This window comes from Sphaerodactylus townsendi, linkage group LG10 (assembly GCF_021028975.2).
Source record: "Sphaerodactylus townsendi isolate TG3544 linkage group LG10, MPM_Stown_v2.3, whole genome shotgun sequence".
In the NCBI taxonomy this organism is placed as follows: Eukaryota; Metazoa; Chordata; class Lepidosauria; order Squamata; family Sphaerodactylidae; genus Sphaerodactylus; species Sphaerodactylus townsendi.
The window spans coordinates 205403-226814 of NC_059434.1; the positions used below are offsets into that span (position 1 = coordinate 205403).

At 43.2% G+C, this 21412-nt stretch overlaps 1 protein-coding gene across 1 annotated transcript in view; it reads left to right on the plus strand.

Moving 5' to 3' along the window:
* The first annotated feature begins 242 nt into the window (after positions 1 to 242).
* CRACR2A (calcium release activated channel regulator 2A) overlaps positions 243 to 21412 on the plus strand; it is a 101866-nt gene continuing 80696 nt past the window's right edge. Inside the window, exons 1-6 of the mRNA XM_048509527.1 lie at positions 243 to 340; positions 11256 to 11487; positions 13240 to 13351; positions 15247 to 15421; positions 17619 to 17765; positions 19532 to 19622. Coding sequence (XP_048365484.1) covers positions 11305 to 11487; positions 13240 to 13351; positions 15247 to 15421; positions 17619 to 17765; positions 19532 to 19622 — 708 coding nt within the window. The 5' untranslated portion in view covers positions 243 to 340; positions 11256 to 11304. The remainder of the gene's footprint in view (positions 341 to 11255; positions 11488 to 13239; positions 13352 to 15246; positions 15422 to 17618; positions 17766 to 19531; positions 19623 to 21412) is intronic.

The window sequence follows — 21412 nt, forward strand, 5'->3', positions numbered from 1 at the left end:
TATAACATGAAAAGCAGCTTTAAGAAAAGCTACCATGGTTAAACTGCTTTTACTAGTAGATCAAAATAGGATATAAATCAAAAGTATCTTGTGACAAAACTATGCCCTATGCTCATGATGAGGAAGAACGAGTTAGACTTGCTCTTGCCCTGCCCACAACCTCCTCTTCACCTGTTGAAGCCATGTGCTGGCTTGGCAGTGCTTCGGAAGTGCTCCGTCCCCCTCTCACTGGCTCTTCCTTCCTCCTTGCACACGGCTAACTCAAGACTTGCAGTTAGACGCAGCTGTGAGCTCCTACAGACCAGACAGCTCTGGATGCCCATTCAGGGCACTGAGAGGGGTAAGTAGATTTTTAAGTACAATTGGCTGGGCAAAAAACAAGCTGGATGATGCCTGATGATTACAGTTCGGCACCTTTGAAGAAATAAACTGACAAGTTAAACAATTCCGTTGGAGAGACTGAAGCATAACTCTGCTTCCACTTCCTCTCTATCTTGTAGTGAAATAGCTTAACCACTTTCCTGTGTTGAAGACTCAGTGGGGGCCTTCCTGTTGTAGGTGACAGAGCTAATATTAAAGGGATGCTCTTTAAATGTTGCCTATTAAAGGTGGCAATAGATTTGACATGTCCCTTGAGCTCAGGGTGCCATTTTAGTAGAAGGCGAGATATTTGGGTAGGAGAGAGATCTGCAGAAAAGTTACAAAACCTGCTCTTGGATAAACAGATTTTAATGCAGAATTGTATTATATTTTAAGAGCATTTGGGGGTTATTTTTCTTTTTTATAATGATAGATGTAATATTTCTGGACCCACAGACAGACAAAAAGAATAAGGAATGACTTAAAACAGCTTTAATGTAGATGGCAACTATGATATATTCTACATGTTTTAGAACAAATTATAACTGTGCAGTCTTAGGCCAAGTGCTCAACCTACCAGTTCCTTAAGGTTTCAGACATAAGAACAATTTCCCTGGCAGCATGCCTATCTGAATACTTCTGAGTGAAACTGTTTAGGATTGCTCCCTAACACTACTAAATATAAGAGAATGTCTCAAAATTACATGCTTTATCACATCTTTCCCCTTAAAAATAATATATAAAATACAAATAAATCATACAGATAAATCATAAATAAAAATATATTATCTATAAAAATGACCTTTACCAGTTAATGTCATAAATTAAATAAATAAGAGCTATCCCAGGTTGTTCCTCAGAGGTCTTAGAAGGCACTGCTTCAATTTTTAGTCATCTAACAAATGCTACATACAATCAAAGGAATGTGACCATCAACAGAAGAGTCCATTAAATATTCATAATGAATGAACACAATGTACTGACTGTTATGGGTTTTTCGGCCTGTGTGGTCACAGTCTTGTAGTTTTAGCTCCATATGTATGGCTGGCATCTTCAGAGGGATTTCCTGGTAAGATTTGTTTCTCTCTGTGGCACAGTGGAGTGTTCTGTGTAGTTGGATACCTGTTTTTTCCTTGCAATGCCCTGAGAGATGTATGAGTGTCCACAGCTGCCTTGTCTGTAGCTGCTTCCAGCTGAATCTAACTGCAAGTCTTCTGTTGGTTCTCAGGCTAGTTGAGTGCTGAGAAGGAAGAGCCACAGAGGCAGATGAAACTTAGCAGCTAAAACTACCAGACTATGGTCACACAGGCTGGAAAACCCATAACAGTCAGTACACTGTGTCCATTCATTATGAATATTTAATGGACTCTTCTGTTGATGGTCACATTCCTTTGGATTGTATGTAGCATTTGTTAGTTGATTAAAAATTGAGGAACCTCTGGGATAGACGGTTGCAACACAGAAGACCTTGAATATGATTGTTCCTCAACTATCCCTTTTTTATTCCATGTACAAGCCATGTACAAGATTGGTCCTCCTATTTAAATTCTGGAAGATCATGGACTGTCTTGTCAAACTAGTTCATCTTATGAATTCCTTTCATTCTCCTGAGAATTATTATTCACTATATCATCAGTTATGGATAGATTAGTTCTAATGGACGTTCCCATTAAAAAATGTGCGAGGGAGTAACCATTCCCTCCTGGTCATCACAACCACTATCAGAAGCTTTCTTTGTCAAAGTTTTGACAATCTGGACAGATCTGTCTACAGCCCCATTCACCGGAAAAAAAAGTTCAGGCTAAATGTTCAGACCAAAAGCATCCTAACTTTAAATATATTTTCTGAGCTGGCTAAGACCAATACTGGAAGAGTTCCTGGGGTTGTAGTGGACAGCACATTGAAAATATAGACTGAGTTTGCAGCAGCAGTGAAATTGCATGCTGAGGATTATTAGGATTGAGAATAAAACAGCCAGCGTTGAAATACCCTTGTATAAAGCCATGATGTGTCTCCATTTGGGGAATACTGTGTATATTTCAGGTCACATAATTTCAAATAGAACATTAAGGAGTTGGGGAAAAACACAGAAGAAGGCCCTGACCAGGGTAGCTCGGATCTCACAAACCCAGCATGGTCAGCTCTGGTCAGTATTTGAATGGGAGAACACCAAGGAATAACAGGGTTGTGACTCAGAGGCAGGCAATGGCAAACCGCCTTGAAAACCCTACTAGGGATTGCCATAAGTCTGTGACTTCTTAATTTACAGAAAAGTCAGCTAAACGGATGTGATAGAGATTTAATAAAATTATGAACTGGATGGAGAAAGTGAATAGGGCAGTGATGGTGAACCTTTCCGAGACCGAGTGCCCAAATTGCAACCCAAACCCCACTGATTTATCGCAAAGTGCCAACACAGCAATTTAATCTGAATACTGAGGTTTTAGTTTAGAAAAAATGGTTGGCTCAGAGGCATGCATTACTCAGGAGTAAGCTTGGTAGTAGTCGCTGGCTTTGCTTTGAAGCAACCATGCAACTCTTTGAATGGGTGAATCACAACCCTATGAGGGTTTACTCAGAATCAAGCCCCATTGCCAGCAACTGAGCTTACTCCCAGGTAAAGGATCACGCTTTAGTTTTTTGCATGAAAATCAGTGGGGGTTAACAGCGCTTAACGGGGTAACCTACACTGCTTCCCCAAAATTAGGTTTTAGGTTTAATGCTAATAATCGAGCCCAGCGGCCCAGGTCAGCCTTGATAGGGGGGTGATTTCCCCCTCACAAGGCGAACTCTGCGTGTGCCCACAGAGAAGGCTCTGAGTGCCACCTCTGGTGCCCGTGCCATAGGTTCGCCACCACTGGAATAGGGAGACTTCCCTACCCCCCTCTCTCATAATATTAAAACTTTGTGGCACCCAGTGAAGTTAATGGGCAAACAAACGGAAAGACTTCTTTACTCCATGAGTAATTAAATTGTGGGAGAGATGGTGACATGGTATATCCCAATCCTTATGGATCTGGGAAGCTAAACAGAGTCAGTTCTTGGAAGGTAGGTAACTAGGAAAGACTCTGCAGAGGAGGGCGCTGACAAGCCATCTCTGCTTCTTACTTGCTTTGAAAGCCCCTAGCTGGGGTCCCCATGTCAAGCACTTTACACACAATTAAATTATGGAATTCACTGCCAGTAGATATAGTGATTGCCATGAGCATCGATTGCTTGAAAAGAGGGTTACACAGATTAACATGGTGAGTATAATGAGCTTCTATATTCAGAGGTCATAAACACATGGGAGCATGGCCTCTCTGCCTTGATCACTGCTGGCCACTGTGAAACAGGATGTTGTGCTGGATAGTCTAATCCTTCAGGTCTCTTATGTTTATACAAGAATATCAGTATTTGTCTGTAGGGCTGGGCTGTTTGCCAGTTCAACAGTTCATTCTGATTAGTAAGTAATATATCCTTTTATCCATGCTTGCAGGAAAGTGCTGTTGCCTACTTGGGTAAACTTAAACTTGAGCTCAAAAGGATGGTGTGTGTGTGGGTGTGCGCGTGCAGTGGTGGGATCCAAACATTTTAGTAACAGGTTCCCATGGTGGTGGGATTCAAACTGTGGCGCAGTGCCAATAGGGCTGGGCGGGGCACGACGGGGGCGTGGCCAGGCATTCTGGGGGCAGGGCATTGCTGGGCCGAGGGCTTTGTGGCTTAATGGGCGCAACCACTCGCGCCGGTCGCAGGCGAGAGAAAACGAATGCACGCAGGCGCAGGCTGCCACGCACGCCGGTGCACCTCCTGCTAGACTGCTTCAAGTTCTGCGCGCTACTGCTGAGGAGCGGAGGAGGGGCGTAACTAAGGCAAAAATCACGTGGCAAAATCACCAATTAGTAACCCCCTCTCGGCACACACAAATAATTAGTAATGAACTCTTGGGAACCTGTGAGAACCTTCTGGATCCCACCTCTGTCAGCACGCGCGCGTGTGTGTTTGTGTGAAAAAATTTAGTACACTGAATAGTCTCTTGAGAGGAAGCATAACGGCCAGTTGCTCATATGTTTGAATCCAAGAGATTTCAATAAAGCACTTAAGAGAGTTAGACTTAATAACTGAAGATGAGGTAATAGCCCAGTTTGCAAATGTCCATTTATTTTTAGTGAGCTGTTTCTTCAGGGGTTTGGCAATTAAAATTAACAGAAGAGAATTCAGAAGTATATTCATTTAATACTCCATTTTGATTATATGGATCTCTGTGCTTGCTTTTTGTATCACATCTGCAACAGAAGACTGGTGGGATGGGCACATCCATGGGTGACATTATAGTCTGGAGTACATCTGAAGAAGAGCACAATCACTTAATTTGGGAACTTTTGAATGCTAGAAGGTCTGCAAACTTAAAATGGAACAGGGATAAATGTGTTTTATTCATTAAATAACTGATATTTCTGCTGAAAGATAAAATGAACTAGGTAAAATAAAAATTCTGGCTATAAAGTTGATTCCACCCCTACAGTCAAAGAAAGATGTTCAGTGACTTTCAGGAATAGTGAAGTTGAACATTAACCTCTGATTTGTCCACAATAGCAATGAAAAGTAAATGAGTTAAACTGAACAGAAAAATGAGGACCGGAGGAATTCTTAAAGTAACACCTGATACAACAGCTAGTATTACAGTCCTGCCCAGATAAGGCAAATCAGATTGAGTACATACAAAACATTATGGTTGTTGGCAGACAGTGGCACTTGCATCCACATTCTCAGGTACACAAAGTTTGAGAAATAGCTATTCGGTATATTGTTTGCTTGTGAAATATGTTATGGACAGACAATTAATGTAAACACAGACAAAAGTTCTTTATAGCTTTATTTAAACAGATTTGAATGACTGAACATTACAGATCCAAGGAGGGATGATCAAGCCACAAAAATAAGATTTCTGCTTACAATTCCAAACTCTTGTTCATTGCTGAAGCATTTTTCAGCACAGTTCCCCTCACAGTAGATACAGGAAAGAGTTTGGAGAATGAAATGGAAAAGCATTACCAGATAATGTTATTTACCTGCATGCTGTGGAAGCGCCCACTTTTCATTTCCATACATTAAGCCTCTATTAAAAGGACAGGACATTTTCCTCCAGACCTATTGGCAACCCCAGTCCAAAGTGACTTGGTCCTAAACATGGGCCTATTGAATTGTATATAATCGTAGTATTCACTCAGTGGGTTGGGAGCCACATGTAGCTCTTTGACATCCCCCCGTTGCTTCTCTGAGCACTGTTGCCAAATGTGGCACCAACCCGGTATTTCAGGGAAGCGGACAAGGCCATGGCCCCGTGGGACTTGTAGTTGGCAGGTGGGCTGTACCTTGACCCAGCTGCAGCCAGAGGGACTGTAGGAATAGCAAGGTGCAAGGTGCTTCCCAGTGTTCACTGGGTGGGTTTGACCCCTCTCCACTGGCTTTTTGTGATTCCCAGAACTTTTCCCTACACCTGCCCAAAAACAGCCCATGCCTTGGGTCACTGGGAGAATGTACACTTGAGTTACATGTAAGACAAAAGAGCTACACCTGTTCAGTGTATTATTTTTTTCTTTAAACAACTTCTTAAATCATTGCAAGTAAGCCATGTTTATGCAGTGTAGGCTGCACTCATATACAATTTTGTTTATGTTATGTTGTGTCATTTCCAAACCACTCAGAGGTGACAAATGCTAAAATACTATTATCTCCCCAGCAATGCAGGAAACAAGTAGAACCATTTTCAGTTGAGGGACTTCAGGAATTATTTGTACATGATGTACCCCAGACTACTGCCAAATTATTGCATTTTTATAAACAATTTGTGCAATCATTCATTTAATGGGGGAGCATGATTCTGTTAAAAAAAATCCAGATTTAAGAAATTACTAAAGGCAAGTTGTGAAAATGACAAATTTATATCTGAATAGCACATCCTTGCCAAAATTTAGAATGCTGCTAATTGTACAAAAAATGTTCAGAAATATCCTATCTTCTAGTCCTAATAATATTATCAACTCACAAAAATATTAAAATCTCATTATCAATAAAAACTAAAATTATCAAACCAGCCTAGAATTTTCATTAAAACACAGAAAAGAGAAAGAACAGCAACACTAAAATTGTCCCAGTACATGCAAGTTTTAAAAATCACAAACCTTCCTGAGTGCCGTAATAAAAGCAGCAGCAGGGGACTTCAGTGCCTCCCACTACCTACCCTGTGGTTCATCATGCAGATTTACAATAATTATCAACCCAGAGGAAATATATGAAATTTTAACAAACTGCAAAATAAAGTAAGGGAATGGATACTGTTCAATACACTGTGCCTATTTTCTTTACTATGCAGTCATCTGGCCTCTTTCAGCAATCCGGTGCATTCAACAAAGTAAATAATCCTTGTATGTATTTGGTTAACACAATCCCTTAATCATCCAGGATGTTGTCTCAGTGGCTACTTTTTAAAAAGCTGTTCTTTCAGTGTATATACATTGTCTCCAATGAGAGAAAAAGGTAACTAGGTCTTCTCCTGAACTTAGTACATAAGCCAAAAGTGGAATAATTATTCCATCTCTAACTCCTACCAACACCAGGACAAAGGCCATAATTTAAAATATCTAGTTTTTAATGTAATTAAAATATTTAAATAGTTTGCACACTTCTTAAGTACTGGAAAATTTAGATTGAGATTTAAAGGTGAGAGAGATCTGCATATCAGCATATCTACTTTGGAAATTTGTATTACAAATCTTCTGTTTGCCTAATGCCAGTTCTGCCTCCAGATAACACGCACGCACGCACGAAAATCCAGCACAGGTAATTTATTGTATTATGACTATTTCATACATGCACCTTCAGGCTCTGAAGATACATTAGTCAAAGATGGGGTCTATGATAAAATAGCTGAAATGTGATCACTGTGATCCTTACATTGCTGCAAATGAATCTGTCCCCACATCAAGACTCCTAATTGCCCTGTTAAATGGAATAGCTCTGAGAAGCCAAGCCTGTGTCCTGCCTATATTTATATTTTAACAATCAAGCCAAATTAAGTACCACATGAACACATGAAGCTGACGTTAACTGAATCAGGCTCTTTGGTCCATCAAAGCCAGTACTGTCTACTCAGACTGGCTGCATTCCTGGAACATCTAAGGCCAAAGTCTTTCATACCATCTACTACCAGATCCCTTTAATTGGAGATTATCAAGAGAGGTATAACACCAAAAACACAAGAGGTCAAAGTCCCTCTGTACGCTGCAGGTTGTGAGCCAGTGTGAGTTTGAAGAAGTATAGAGTTGGAAGAAGAGTTTTGATTTAGACCCTCCCTTTTTCTACTGTAAAGAGCTCAAAGGGGCTGATAATCTTCTCCCCTTTCTCTCCCACAACAGAGACCTTGTGAGGTAGATGGAACTGAGGGGGACTAGCAGGAATGTAAGAGTGAAAGCAAATCTGGTTCACCAGATAAGACTCTGCTGCTCATGTGGAGAATCAAACCCAGTTCCCCAGATTAGAGTCCACCTGCTCTTAACCCCACTGCACCACACTGGCTCATTTCCAGTGGTTAAGGTGTTGGACTTGGATATGGGAAACCCAGGCATGAATCTCCACTCTGCCATGGAAACTTGCTGGGTGGCTTTGCGCCAGTCATACTCACTCAGCCTCAACCTTGGCAACTATTTGAATGGGAGGAATACCAGGGGTATAAGAGTAGTTCAGCCGTGGAATTGGCTGCCTAGGGAGGTGGGGAGCTCTCCCCCTCAGTGGCAGCCTTCAAGCAGCAATGGACAAAAACTTGCCAGGTGTAAAGTGCTATGTTCATCTGACCTTGGTTCCCACCTGACTGCGCGCCAACTCTTCTTTTGGCGGTTTGCCTGGAGTACGAGCCGGGCCGAGATATGCCTGCCTGTGTGCTATCTTCAAGTGTGATTCTTTCTGCGTGAACTCTCTTTGTTTATGATATCTTTATGATATCATATGATATTTATGATATATTATGATTGCAGTTCAATGTAGCTAAATGTAAAATGATGCACATAGGGGCAAAAAATCCAAACTTCACATACACGCTACAGGGGTCAGTGCTATCAGTCACAGACCAGAAAAGGGATTTGGGCGTTTTAGTTGATAGTTCCACGGGAATGTCAACTCAATGCACGGCAGTTGTGAAAAAGGCAAACTCTATGCTGGGGATAATTAGGAAAGGAGTTGATAATAAAACTGCAAGGATTGTCATGCCCTTATATAAAGCAGTGGTGCGACCGCACTTGGAGTACTGTGTTCAGTTCTGGTCGCCACATCTCAAAAAGGATATCGAAGAGATAGAAAAAGTGCAGAGAAGGGCAACGAGGATGATTGAAGGAGTGGAGCACCTTCCTTATGAGGAGAGGCTGCAGCGTTTGGGACTCTTTAGTTTGGAGAGGAGACGTCTGAGGGGGGATATGATTGAAGTCTGTAAAATTATGCATGGGGTAGAAAATGTTGACAGAGAGAAATTTTTCTCTCTTTCTCACAATACTAGAACCAGGGGGCATTCATTGAAAATGCTGGGGGGAAGAATTAGGACTAATAAAAGGAAACACTTCTTCACGCAACGTGTGATTGGTGTTTGGAATATGCTGCCACAGGAGGTGGTGATGGCTGCTAACCTGGATAGCTTTAAAAAGGGCTTGGACAGATTTATGGAGGAGAAGTCAATCTATGGCTACCAATCTTGATCCTCCTTGATCTCAGATTGCAAATGCCTTAGCAGACCAGGTGCTCTGGAGCAGCAGCAGCAGCAGAAGGCCATTGCTTTCACATCCTGCACGTGAGCTCCCAAAGGCACCTGGTGGGCCATTGCGAGTAGCAGAATGCTGGACTAGATGGACTCTGGTCTGATCCAGCAGGCTAGTTCTTATGTTCTTATGTTCTTATGTTCTTATCTCTGCATGGGTGGGGTAGTGGTCTGATTTTATACTATTGATTGAACTCTGGGAGCCCAGAGTTCTCCTGTCTTGCGTATGGAGCTGTCTAAGCCAGTGAATAAAGAACTGTTTGTAGTTACTTTGCCCTGGACTCAGACTGTTTGTTACACCAGGCAAACTTTAGGTACAGCCTGCACTAAGCAGGAGGTTGAACTAGATGGCCAGTATGACCCCTTCCAACTCTATGATTCTATGAGATGCTGGTGACTGAACCTAGGACCTTGGTCGATTCTGCACAGCAAGGGGATAACAGCTGGCAGCCATTATAAAGGAACCCACCCCCCTTTTTCCTGCTCACACGCGTGCCGTGCAGGCAGCAGCTGGAGCCCATGGAAACAATCTGGTTTGTTTTTGTGCATTTGCATGGAGATGCTTCTCTTTTTACAAATTTCCTGCAACATGGGTGTAGATGTGCAGGCATGCCGAAATGAATTCCCGCAGCCATGCCGATCATCCTACAATACGATCGGCTGCACCTGTGTAGCCGCGCATGTGCAACATGCAATTTTTTTTAAAAGGAGAAGGTGCAAAGCAATAATGAATGTATTGCTGTGGCAGGCAGATTCTCCCTGACTGTGGACAGCGTGGGGGAAGGGAGGGAACAGGCCTCCTGCCTGGCTGTTCATATAGAAGCAGCTCCAACGCAGGATTTTGCTAAGAATTGCTAGCAATTCTTGGAAAATCCTGGATTGAGGGAAATAAAACGGGGTGGATGCATTTTGGGGATGGGACCTGTGTAAAGACCCCCCGCACTTTAATAACCAAAAAAGCTTTGTTGAGGATCATGGGATCTGCATAGTGGGATGGAGGACACTATTGCATAGTGGAACTGGGAAGGGGGGGCATTACAATCAGCGGGGAAATTGGCCAATAGCATGCAAACAAGCTTGCTGAATCCAAGCTTACATCCTACCTCTGACCTTTGCATGTGAATCATGCACTTTATTAACATATGTTTTAGTGTTCTTTAATTAAGAATAATTAGCATGGCTAAGAGCAAGGATGTAAGGTAAGGGGGTTTATTGGGTTCAAACCCCCCCCCCATTACATGTCCGAAGCTCAGCCCCCATTTGTGGGTTTTTGGGTATTTTTTATTTTTTATTTTGGTTTTTGGTCTGCAGGGGGCTCAGTTTTAGGCTACCAGCACCAAAATTTCAGGGATTTGTTGGGAGACTCTCCTGATGATACCACCCAGGGTTGGTGAGGTTTGGTTCAGGGTGTCCAAAGTTATGGAGTCCCAAAGGGAGTGCCCCATCCTCCATTGTTTCCAATTGGAGCTAATATGGGGTTACACCGTTGTGTGTAGCTATAGGGTGCTGGATCTCGTCCTCGGTTCCAGCATTTATGACAGTTTCAAAGCGGAGGTGGTCCAATCACCTCTTCCCCTTTTCCCGCCCTAGGCTCACATTGCTGTCATGTTCCCGCTCTGGGGCAGCAAGCTGGGAACTGATGCATGCTGGGAGTTGTAGTCCTGACAGATTTAAAAGGAGAATCTGGGCTCCCTAATTTAAACACCATTGAAAGTGATGCTGTTTGGGGGTGGATTCCGGCATCACAGCGGCCGCCCATGGGGGGGACACAAAACTCAGATTTTGCACCAAGCTCCATTTTCCCTAGCTATGCCTCTGCCTGGAGGGGAGGGCAGAAGGGACTGCCAACTGCCGGCTGTGAGCCCAGTTGGGGGGGGCAGGGTGGGGTGGGAGGGGGAGGGGAGTCTGCAGTCCCTGGCCTTGAAGAGCTGCTTTTATAAGCACTGAGGCTGGGGTGGGGCTTGGGGAGGCATGGCCATGCCCCCAGGGGCAGGTGTGGCCGTGGCCCCACCCCCCAAACCCCCATTAAAAATCTATACCCACGTCACTGGCTAAGAGATTACAAAAAGTATGGTCGAGAGAGACTCTTACATGCTTTTTCATTCATATTCAGATTTTGGTCCAGAATTTTCAATGAAGTTGCAGCTTTCTCAGATGCTTCCATGATTACAATTGGGGAGATGAATAAACACTATACTTCTCCTGGGCCAGAAGGAGCTCAAGCAAAGAGCCAAGCAGAGAATGAAGACTCAGGAGCACCAATGAACATTTTCACAAAAGCACAGGAATTCTTTCGAATTTGTGATGTGGAAGGGAAGGGATTCATAACTCGCCATAATATGCAGGTAAAATGGTACAATCACAAATGTGTTTATTGGGCAGGAACCCCCACATTCACCATGAAATTCCACGTCAAGTGAACTCCAGCAGCAACTCTACTTCAAAGTTCTATGAACTTTTTAAACTTTATCACACACAGGCTTTCAACAGATACAGTCTCTGAGACATTTGGGATGATGGTAGCTATGGCATAGCTTGATAAATTACTGTGAAGTAATTTTTTTGGGTCCCAAATGACTTTGAGCAAATCGTGTTGTTGTCCATTAAGACATTTTCCTGGTCTGATCACATATTTGTTTTGCTTCACTCAAATTTGATGTAATTTTTTTGTGTGAGCTGCAACTTGCATGCAACTTGAATTCCTACTTGTACATAGGCAAATTTTGGCTTGTTTTTTTTTTTAAAAAAACCTATAGTCATGTTTGGCTATAAGCCAAAAGTGGGATGTAAATATTTCCAGTGGTAAAACTATCTCAGTGATAAAATAATACCAATAAACCAGCAATATCATACAATTAATGACAAAGACAGACTGTAAAACGTTGGTGGTTTTGGCACACCACACAAAAAACATGCATAGCACATTATTAATGAACCGGGTTTCCCGTTTGCCTTCACACTGGAGATTTCACCCCCTCTAGGAAGCAATTGCAAACAGTCCAGGTTGCTGTGGCTCCTTTGTTTTTTCCAAAAAGATTGCTAGTGTAGTGATTTTTGTAAAACCCGGGTTAAAGGAAATATAACGGGCTGAACCCATTTTGGGAAAGAGCCCTGTGTGAAGTTCTTCCCAAAACAGGATAAATAGCTTCCTCAGCCCGTTATATTTGGGCTGTGTGGAAACCACCATCGTTAAAATGCCAAAAAGGATGAAAACATTTTTTAAGCCAATAGAAGAAGAGGAAGAGTTTGGATTTATATCCTCCCTTTCTCTCCTATAGGAGACTCAAAGGGGCTTACAATCTCCTTGCCCTTCCCCCCTCACAACAAACACCCTGTGAGGTAGGTGGGGCTGAGAGAGCTTCGAAAAGCTGTGACTAGCCCAAGGTCACCCAGCTGGCGTGTGTGGGAGTGCACAGGCTAATCTGAATTCCCCAGATAAGCCTCCACAGCTCAGGCGGCAGAGCAGAGAATCAAACCCGGTTCCTCCAAATTAGAATGTACCTGCTCTTAACCACCCCATCACTACTGCTCGAATAGGAAATTGGAGGAGGGCTAATGTTCCCATCTTTAAAAAGGGAAAGAAAGAGGACTCAAACAATTATCGCCTGGTCAGCCTGACATCAATACAAGGAAAGATTCTACAGCAGATCATGAAATAGACAGTCTCTAAGTACTTTGAAGGGAATGCTGTGATTACTAAAATTCTATGCCTATTAAAGGTTAATAAAGATAAAGATAAAATTCAACATGGGTTTCCCAAAAACAAGTCATGCCAGATTAATCTCATGTCTATTTTTGATAGAGTGACAAGCTTCGTCGATGAAGGGAATGCTGTGAATGCAGCATAATTTGATTTTCTAAAAGCCTTTGACAAGGTCCTCCATTATATTTTTGCAAGCAAGCTAGTAAAATGTGGGCTAGACAATGCTACTGTTTGATGAATTTGTAATTGGTTGACTGACGGGAACCCAAAGGGTAGTCTCCGATGGTTCTTCTGTTAAACTAAATTATTTCAAATTCTGCCTTGATCTTTATTTTGAATTTCACATTCTTTATACAGAAAATTTGCTTAACCAAATAATGATTTGCTGTTTCAGAGACTTCATAAAGAATTATCCCTTAGCCCAGAAGAACTGGAGAAAGTATTTGATACTCTGGATGCAGATGGCAATGGTTCCCTAACTCTGGAGGAATTTACCTTGGGGTTCAGTGAGTTCTGAAATGCAAAGTGGATTGCAATCCACAAAAGTAATGGCATAATTATTAGCGAGTAGACCTGCAGCACAGCGGAATGCTGGTGACCGAGAGTAGGAGAAGCAGCCTTGGAACTCAGCTGCAACACCACGATAATAGAAAACACCACAAGAAACAGACTCTTCAGTGAAGTCCAGTTTATCTATAGTGCAGCTATATACAAGGAGTATTTACAGAATCATGGAACAAACGGACAGCATGCTTTGCCAACACAGAGTACCCTAGCAAGAACATACAGTCACATCTGTTCAGACATATATACAAGTACTGACCAATCAGCATAAAGGTCACATAGTCCTGCAGAGGCTGGTTAGAACTGGTTTGGTCCAGCTCACTGCTTCTTGCATCAGTCAGGTGAACTGTCAGTTAGATCATTCTGATCTGCCTTAACACACAATATGCTCAGTGAGTTAACGCTATACTCTGACAGTAATCCTAAACCCCATCCTGAATGGAGTTACAATGATGACTATGGTCTTTGCTGGCATATTATGGAGATACATCACCGTATCCCATAGAGACACCAGCAGCAAGCCCTGCAGGCACTGCACCAGTGTAATCGCTATGCGGGTACAGAATTAAGCAGTGTTAGAGGTGTGGTGCAAGCAGAACAGCTTCCAACACTTCATCAGCTTCCAAAATCCCTTTTTATATAACTGCAGGATTACACTACCCAAGCCCCTGTGCATCTCGAAACTATAGAATCCCACGCAAAACAAAAACCTGGGTGCTGTGTCACCTCTTCCTGCCCTGCCTGCAAGCACAGAGTATGATACCAGATAAGCCTGCAGTCAATCATACCTCTCCTAAACACTATGTAAATCCTAGCCAGGATGTCCAGGGCTCAGGTAACAAGGTGTGTGGCATGGGGCTGTATTGCTCTGGTCTCACGCCATTCACACTTTCAACACAAACACCCAAGGGAGCAAGATCCATGTGTCCCACACAGGAGGGCCCTGCCACTAACTGGGACTGCTGCAAATATATTTCTCTGTCCCCTCCTATGTGCTGCCTCTACAACCCTGCAACCCACAGCAGTGGCTAGCAGTAAGTATAAACATTGTGGGTGCTCACAAACATGCTGCCACTTCAGACATGCTGCCACTAGCAGTGCAGGGTACAGGGAACATAACCACATTCCAGCCTATTTGCCACCCACTGTGCTATCAGTGCTTCAGCAAACTAAACATATATGGTGTCCAATATCTTGGAGCAATATCTTGGAGGTGCATGGAGCAGTTACATTTTTACAGATTGTGTTAATTTGCTTGTTGTAATTAGGCATCAAAGTAAACAATTACACTTTTTAATCTATAGATCAGTCTTGAGGGTCTGCCAGCCCAATCCAGACCCTGAGGCGGTTGGGGATGGTGCTGCAGCCACACCGCTGCACCACTTATTGGTAGCGTAAATCCAAAGTCCAGGCCATGGCGTTCCTGGTCCTGAAGCCTAAAACTGTATTTCTATTGTATTGTCGAAGGCTTTCACGGCCAGATTCAACTGGTTGTGGTGGGTTTTCCAGGCTGTGTGGTTGTGGTCTGGTGGATCTTGTTCCTAACTGGGTGTTAACAGGGTGTAACAGACTTCCCTCTGTGATATCTGCAGGCCAGCTCTGAAGATGTCAGCCACAAATGCAGGCGAAATGTTAGGAACAAGATCCACCAGACCACGCCCACACAGCCCCCCGGAAAACCCACCAGAACCAGTTGTATTTTTATTGTTCACTTTTCTTATGTTGTATCCTTCCATTATATCCAATTTTTTGCAGTGGCTTTGGATAATAAAAATATTAGTAGGATTCTGCATAGATGTGTTTAGGATTGCTCTCTTAAATGTATTCTTATTTGCAGGCCAGTTTTTGTTTGAGCAAAACATATCAGTTTCTGAAATCCAAGACAGTGGAACTGAAAACATCTATCAGTCCAAATTGACAGGAATCTGCAAGGATTGTGGTGAGGACGAAGATGAAGATCATCAGTTTTCAAATCTTATGGAGAAGCTTGGTGCTAACAAGGTCTTAGAAGAGTAAGAATGTTATGAAAAATCAGAGTCCCAAGAAAATCATGTCATGGAGGTCTGGCTAGGCTGTACTTTTTAGCCTGAACTAGCAAGGCCCCCCCCCCCCATTACGTATAATGAAGCTCCGCCCCCCATTTGTGGGTTTTTTGATATTTTTTAGTGTTTTTTCAGTTTTTGGCTTGCAGGGGGTGCTGTTTTTAGGCTAGCAGCACCAGAATTTCAGGGATTTGTTGGGAGACTCTCCTACTGATACTACCCAGGTTTTGTGAAGTTTGGTCCAGGGGGTCCAAAGCTATGGTCTTCCAAATGGGGTGCCCCATCCCCCATTGTTTCCAATGGGAACTAATAGAAGATGGGGGCTACACCTTTGAGGGTCCATAACTTTGGACTCCCTGAGCCAAATTTCACCAAACCTGGGTGGTATCACTAGGAGAGTCTCATAAAGATACCCAGAAAGTTTGGTGCTGCTAGCTTAACAGTTGCACCCCTGACAGCAGGCACACCCCAAATTTCCCCAGATTCTCCTTTTAAATTCACCCCCTTCAGCATGGATTCAAAGGGAAAATCTGAGGTCCCCAGTTTAAAGGGAGAATCTGACATCCCAGTTCAAAGGTTCCCAGATAATATACCCCAAAACAGCATCACTGTCAATGTTGTTTTAACTGGTGACCCCAGATTCTCCCTTTAAGGTGGATTTAAAAGGAGAATTTGGGCTCTCTGGTTTGAACACCATTGAAAGTGATGCTGTTTGGGGGTGGATTCCAGCATCACAGCGGCCACCCATGGGGGGAGCGCAAAACTCAGATTTTGCACCAGGCTCCTTTTCCCCTAGCTATGCCTCTGCCCAGAGGGGAGGGCAGAAGGGGCTGCTGGCTGCTGTCTCGGAGCCCAGCTGGTGGGGGGCTGGGGAGGGCGGGGCAGGGGACTATGCCATCCCTGGCCTCAGAGAGCTGCTTTTATAAGCACTGAGGCTGGGGGCGGGGCTTGGGAAGGTGTGGCCACGCCCCCAAACCCCCCATAAAAATCTATACCTACGTCCCTGTGCACTAGCAATATTATATTTTAATTCTCTCTCATATAAACCTGATGGGCATACAAAAAGGACCCAGAATGTTGAGTATTTCTTGATTTTACAAAATTAAATGAGGACTTTCTGCCCTCTTAAGGGCCATGAAATTGGCTTGCAAGTAAACACATATATAATAAAATCACATCTTAAAAACCGTTAAAACTGTCAAAAAACACATCATTAAAGCCTAGACAATGGACAGCAGACAGTCCAGACAGTAACCAAGTTGTATTGTTCTATGCCAAGTGGAGTTTCTGAGTTGACTACACCTATGTATCTTGTATTATAATTGGTTAGCCTCAAGGTTTCCATGGGGTATGGCCAGATCAGTCAGGTTAAGATACAGAATCAGCATCTGGTCTAAATGAGGATGTAAGGAGGGATATATATTTTTTGCAATAGCATTAACTTCTCCAATAATAATTCTGGGTCCAGTATAACCTCAGTGAGTTTCAATTGGACTCCATCAAATGTGGGGAGCACAGTGTCCTTCAAGACATGAATGGGAATTTGAACCCAAGCCTTCTCATCTAAATAGATAAAGCACAAGGAGCAAACCAGCTATTTGGACCCCATTTTCCTCCCCACTGGACACGTAAAACAACCAGCAACATCATTCTCCTTGCCTCTATTTTATCCTCACAACAATAACATTATGAGTTTGTTTGGTTGAGAGAAAATGATTGGCCCAAAGTAACCCACGAGACTTCCATGGTGGAACAAAAATTTGAATCTGGGTTTCCCATATCCTAGTCTAACCACTACACCAAGCTGACATACAGGTTTATTATTTATCAGAAACCCATATACAGAGCCCTCCTATACAGAGCAACAGAGATATGAAGAATATTTGTAATTGGTTCTGGTGGGTTTTCCGGGCTGTGTGGTGTGAAACAGACTTTTCTCTGTGATACACCTCTGAAGATGCTGGCCACAGATGCAGGTGAAACGTTAGGAACAAAATCCACCAGACCACAGCCACACACCCTGGAAAACCCACCAGAACCAGTTGAATCCAACCGTGAAAGCCTTCAACAGTACAATATTTTTTATGATACAGGCAGCTATAGTATCTGCTGCCGTTGCAGCTTGGAAATCTTAGCATTTAACCATTATTTTCTTTTATTTCCTAAGTGAGAATGACATGAAGAAACTGTGGTCAAAGTTGAGGAAAGATGAGCCTTGTTTACTTTCCAGTTTTGAAGCTTTCCTAGCAAGAATTTTCTCTCAGCTTCAAGAAGCAGACCACGAGAAGTATGAACTGGAGTCTGCCCTGAAAAAGTTAGTGCTTCTTTTGAACATGTCTATGTGATGGCTTCTTAGATGGATTGCAGGCTCTTTGCCACCACTTTAATTTACACATATTTTCAGTAAAGAATTAGAATCTTGTTTCTTCTAACATTTAGTTTCCCTTCTTCACAAAATCATGCAGAGGGTTGAAATTTAACTAATTACTACTCCAATTACACATGAATAATGTGACCTTAATAATCAAGGGTGATTATTAATCCCCCTTGATAGATTGACTGAGCAAATTTTGTCAGTTAATACTGAACATGTCCAGACTGAGAAGTTAAAATGGTCCAATGAGAAAAGCACCAGAGTGACTGACCTACTTGTCCTTCTCATAGAATCATAGGCCCCTTCCGCACACGCAAAATAATGCGTTTTCAAACCACTTTCACAACTGTTTGCAAGTGGATTTTGCCATTCCGCACAGCTTCAAAGAGCACTGAAAGCAGTTTGAAAGTGCATTATTCTGCATGTACGGAATGAGCCCTAGAGTGGGAGGAGACCACAAGGCCCATCAAGCCCAATCTCCTGCCATGCAGGAACACACAATCAGCACACTCTTGACAGATGGCCATCCAGCCTCTGCTTAAAAACCTCCAAAGGAGACTCTACCACCCTCCGAAGAAGGCCGAATTCCCACTGAAAATTTAATCCAGATATAACCAAGTTTCAAAAGAATCGGCACCTTTTCATCCAGGTTCCAACATCCTCACTGCAGCATGTTTCTAGTGAAGACATCTAGGCCTGCACCTTGGGGGGGGTGCCTGCTGTCAGGGGTGCAATGGTTAAGCTAGCAGCACCAAAATTTCAGAGTAGCTTTAGGAGACCCTCCTGATGATACCACCCAGGTTTGGTGAAGTTTGGTTCATGGGGGCCAAAGTTATGGACCCTCAAATGTGTAGCCCCATCTCCTATTAGCTCCCATTGGAGTGTTTTTTCAAAAAAGTGCATATACAAGCAGGTCCAGGAAAATCCTGTGATAATGAGGGGAGCGCCAGAAATGGGACTGATCTGTGTTCCATGGTTTGGCTGTGAGAAGATCTCGAGGAAACCTGGATATTTCGGGTGACTATCCCAGGATTAATCCCCAGTGGGAATTCACCCTAAGTGTATTCCACTGACATACAGCCCTGACTGTCAGGAAGTTCTTTCTAATGTTTAGGTAGAATCTCTTTTCCTGCATCTTGAACCCATCACTCCTTGTCCTGGTCTCTGGAGCAGCAGAACACAAGCTTGGCATGGACTGGCCAGAGCCACGGTCACACCTGGGCCTGCTGTTATCTGCCTTATGTTAATTGGTCCTTCCGCCTTAACCAGGCCTCCTGGCTCCAACCCCCCTTCCAGGGTCTGAAGCGAAGTCTATCACATGTCCTTGAGATACTTAGGAAACATAGCAAAGCTTTTCTCTACTAAAGTAACTGTGGGAAGATGGGTGGGTGGGAGTGGGGTGGGGTGGAGGGAGATCCAGCGGGAAAACGTTTGGAATAAATGTGTCTGCAGAAACCACGATCCATAGATCTGGCTTTCTGCAGTAATGGTCACTGACACGACATAATAAAGACTACTGAGTTCCTCCACAGTCTGAATTATTGACTGTTGTACCAGAACCTTACATTCAGCTTGTGAAAAATCATCACTAACTCTACCTCTTTATGCACCTATCAAAAAGAGACATATTGGCCTTGCTTATTTTATTTAAGTCTGCAAGTACCACAACAGAGACTCATTTTATACACTTCTCTGTTTCTGATTAGGAAAATTGCTGCCTATGATGAAGAGATTAAGTATCTGTATGAGGAAATGGAACAGCAGATCAAAAACGAGAAAGAGAAATTCCTTCTAAAAGTGAGTATTTTATTAAATGGTTGCTAGAAATATAACTGAACCTTGCAACATTTTTATAGACTCCTTTGGAGCTACCATCCATAACAACAAGCATTTACATGACACTTGAAAATGCTTAAAGCATGTGTTTAACTTTGTAATTTGGAACTAAACTCGGGTGGAAAAGCACAGTCTTGTCTAACACTCCCCTCTATAATTTTTAGTATAGTTCAGTTATCTGAATCTTCTCTGGTTCAGCATCAGCATAGGGAAGAGGCATCCACAGAGCAAGAGGCATCTCCCACACATTCACAGATCGTACCATACAGTACAGGAAAATCTTGAGGACCCCTCAGGAAGTCCTGAGACCATCATGCTGGAGGAAGGACCCCCCTCCCAGCAAATGGTCAGAACTGGGAAACCAAGTACAGCCCACCAGGGTTGTCTGCTTCTATATTTCCCATGATCACTGCCAGCACCTCAGGAATATAGACGGCAACAAAAGACCCAAAGCCACAGACTCCCTTCTGCACAACAACATCTCATTTCAGGTTCCATTTGGAGCAACGAGTTACACTTTAAATATACTACAATGGAAAGCGCGTTACACCCAGCCGATCTGTATTTGATATCAGTGCAGACTATATAATTGTGTACAATCATATATGATGCATCATATGCGTAATATACATGTATCACATTCCTATACACATACCAACTCATAAATAATCATACAATTAATTTCCAATACAGTGATTTTCCTCAGTATATAAATCTTTGTGGACCATAAGTGTAATATTTATGGAAACCATCTAATAATCGCCCATAAATTGGATGATAAGTCCAGCATGTAATCATATAATATGTCACCTATTGACGTGGCTACTGTGCATCAGCTCACCATCCATTGACAGGTGGTCCAATCCTTATTAGGACAAGGAGAATCTTCTGCAACAAAATGGAATATGCGTTAATGTGCCGTTTTCAAAGATATTCTTCTTCTGTAATATGATTCTCTGTTGTTAAATTCTATTCCAACAATATGGGTCTGTATATGTTCATGGACATGTACATCAGACATCAATAACAAATTGTAAACATTTCACCAGAATTATTGTAGGAGTGACAAAAGCTCAGTTTTCCTCACTTTCAGTATCTGGTTCAGGTACAGTCAGTACACTACAATCTGTTGCACCTGTGTTGCAAATAACAAATGCAAATGCATTTATATAGTACTAGCAGCAAAGCCCATTGTGGGGGAAATGCAGTGGGCCCCAGGAGAGGGTGGAAGAGGAAGCATCTCCCCTCCAATGGGATTATAGTGGGGTTATAGCCCCCCCTTGCTCCCAGCGCAACGCATGCCTCTTACCTGGGCCTGTATCTGTGGTTTGGGGTTGACGGATTAGAGTGGTGTGGCTTGGGGGGGAGGGTGGCAAGGTGAGGTTTGGGGTGTTGGATTGGGATGGGGGGAATGGAGTGGCTTTGTTTGGGGAGAGGTTGGAAAGGTTGTGGTGGGGGAGAGTGGCAAGGTGAGGCTTGGATGGTTAGGGTTAGGGTTGAAAGGTAAGGCTTGAGATGGTGGGAGGGTTGGAAGGTGTGGCCTGGGGTGGGGGAGGGTGAAAAGGTGAGGTTTTGAATGGAGGGAGGTTTGGAAAGTGTGGGTGAGTGTGGAGGGAGGGTGTAAGTCGGCTGGTTGGGATGGGGGAGGCAAGAGGGTTTTTCTGGGTCCTTGGGGTGGAGGGGAGGGTTGAGGGCTTTGCTGGGCCCACAAAGCAGTGGCTCTGTGGCCCCAGCCTTGCTCCTTAAGACAG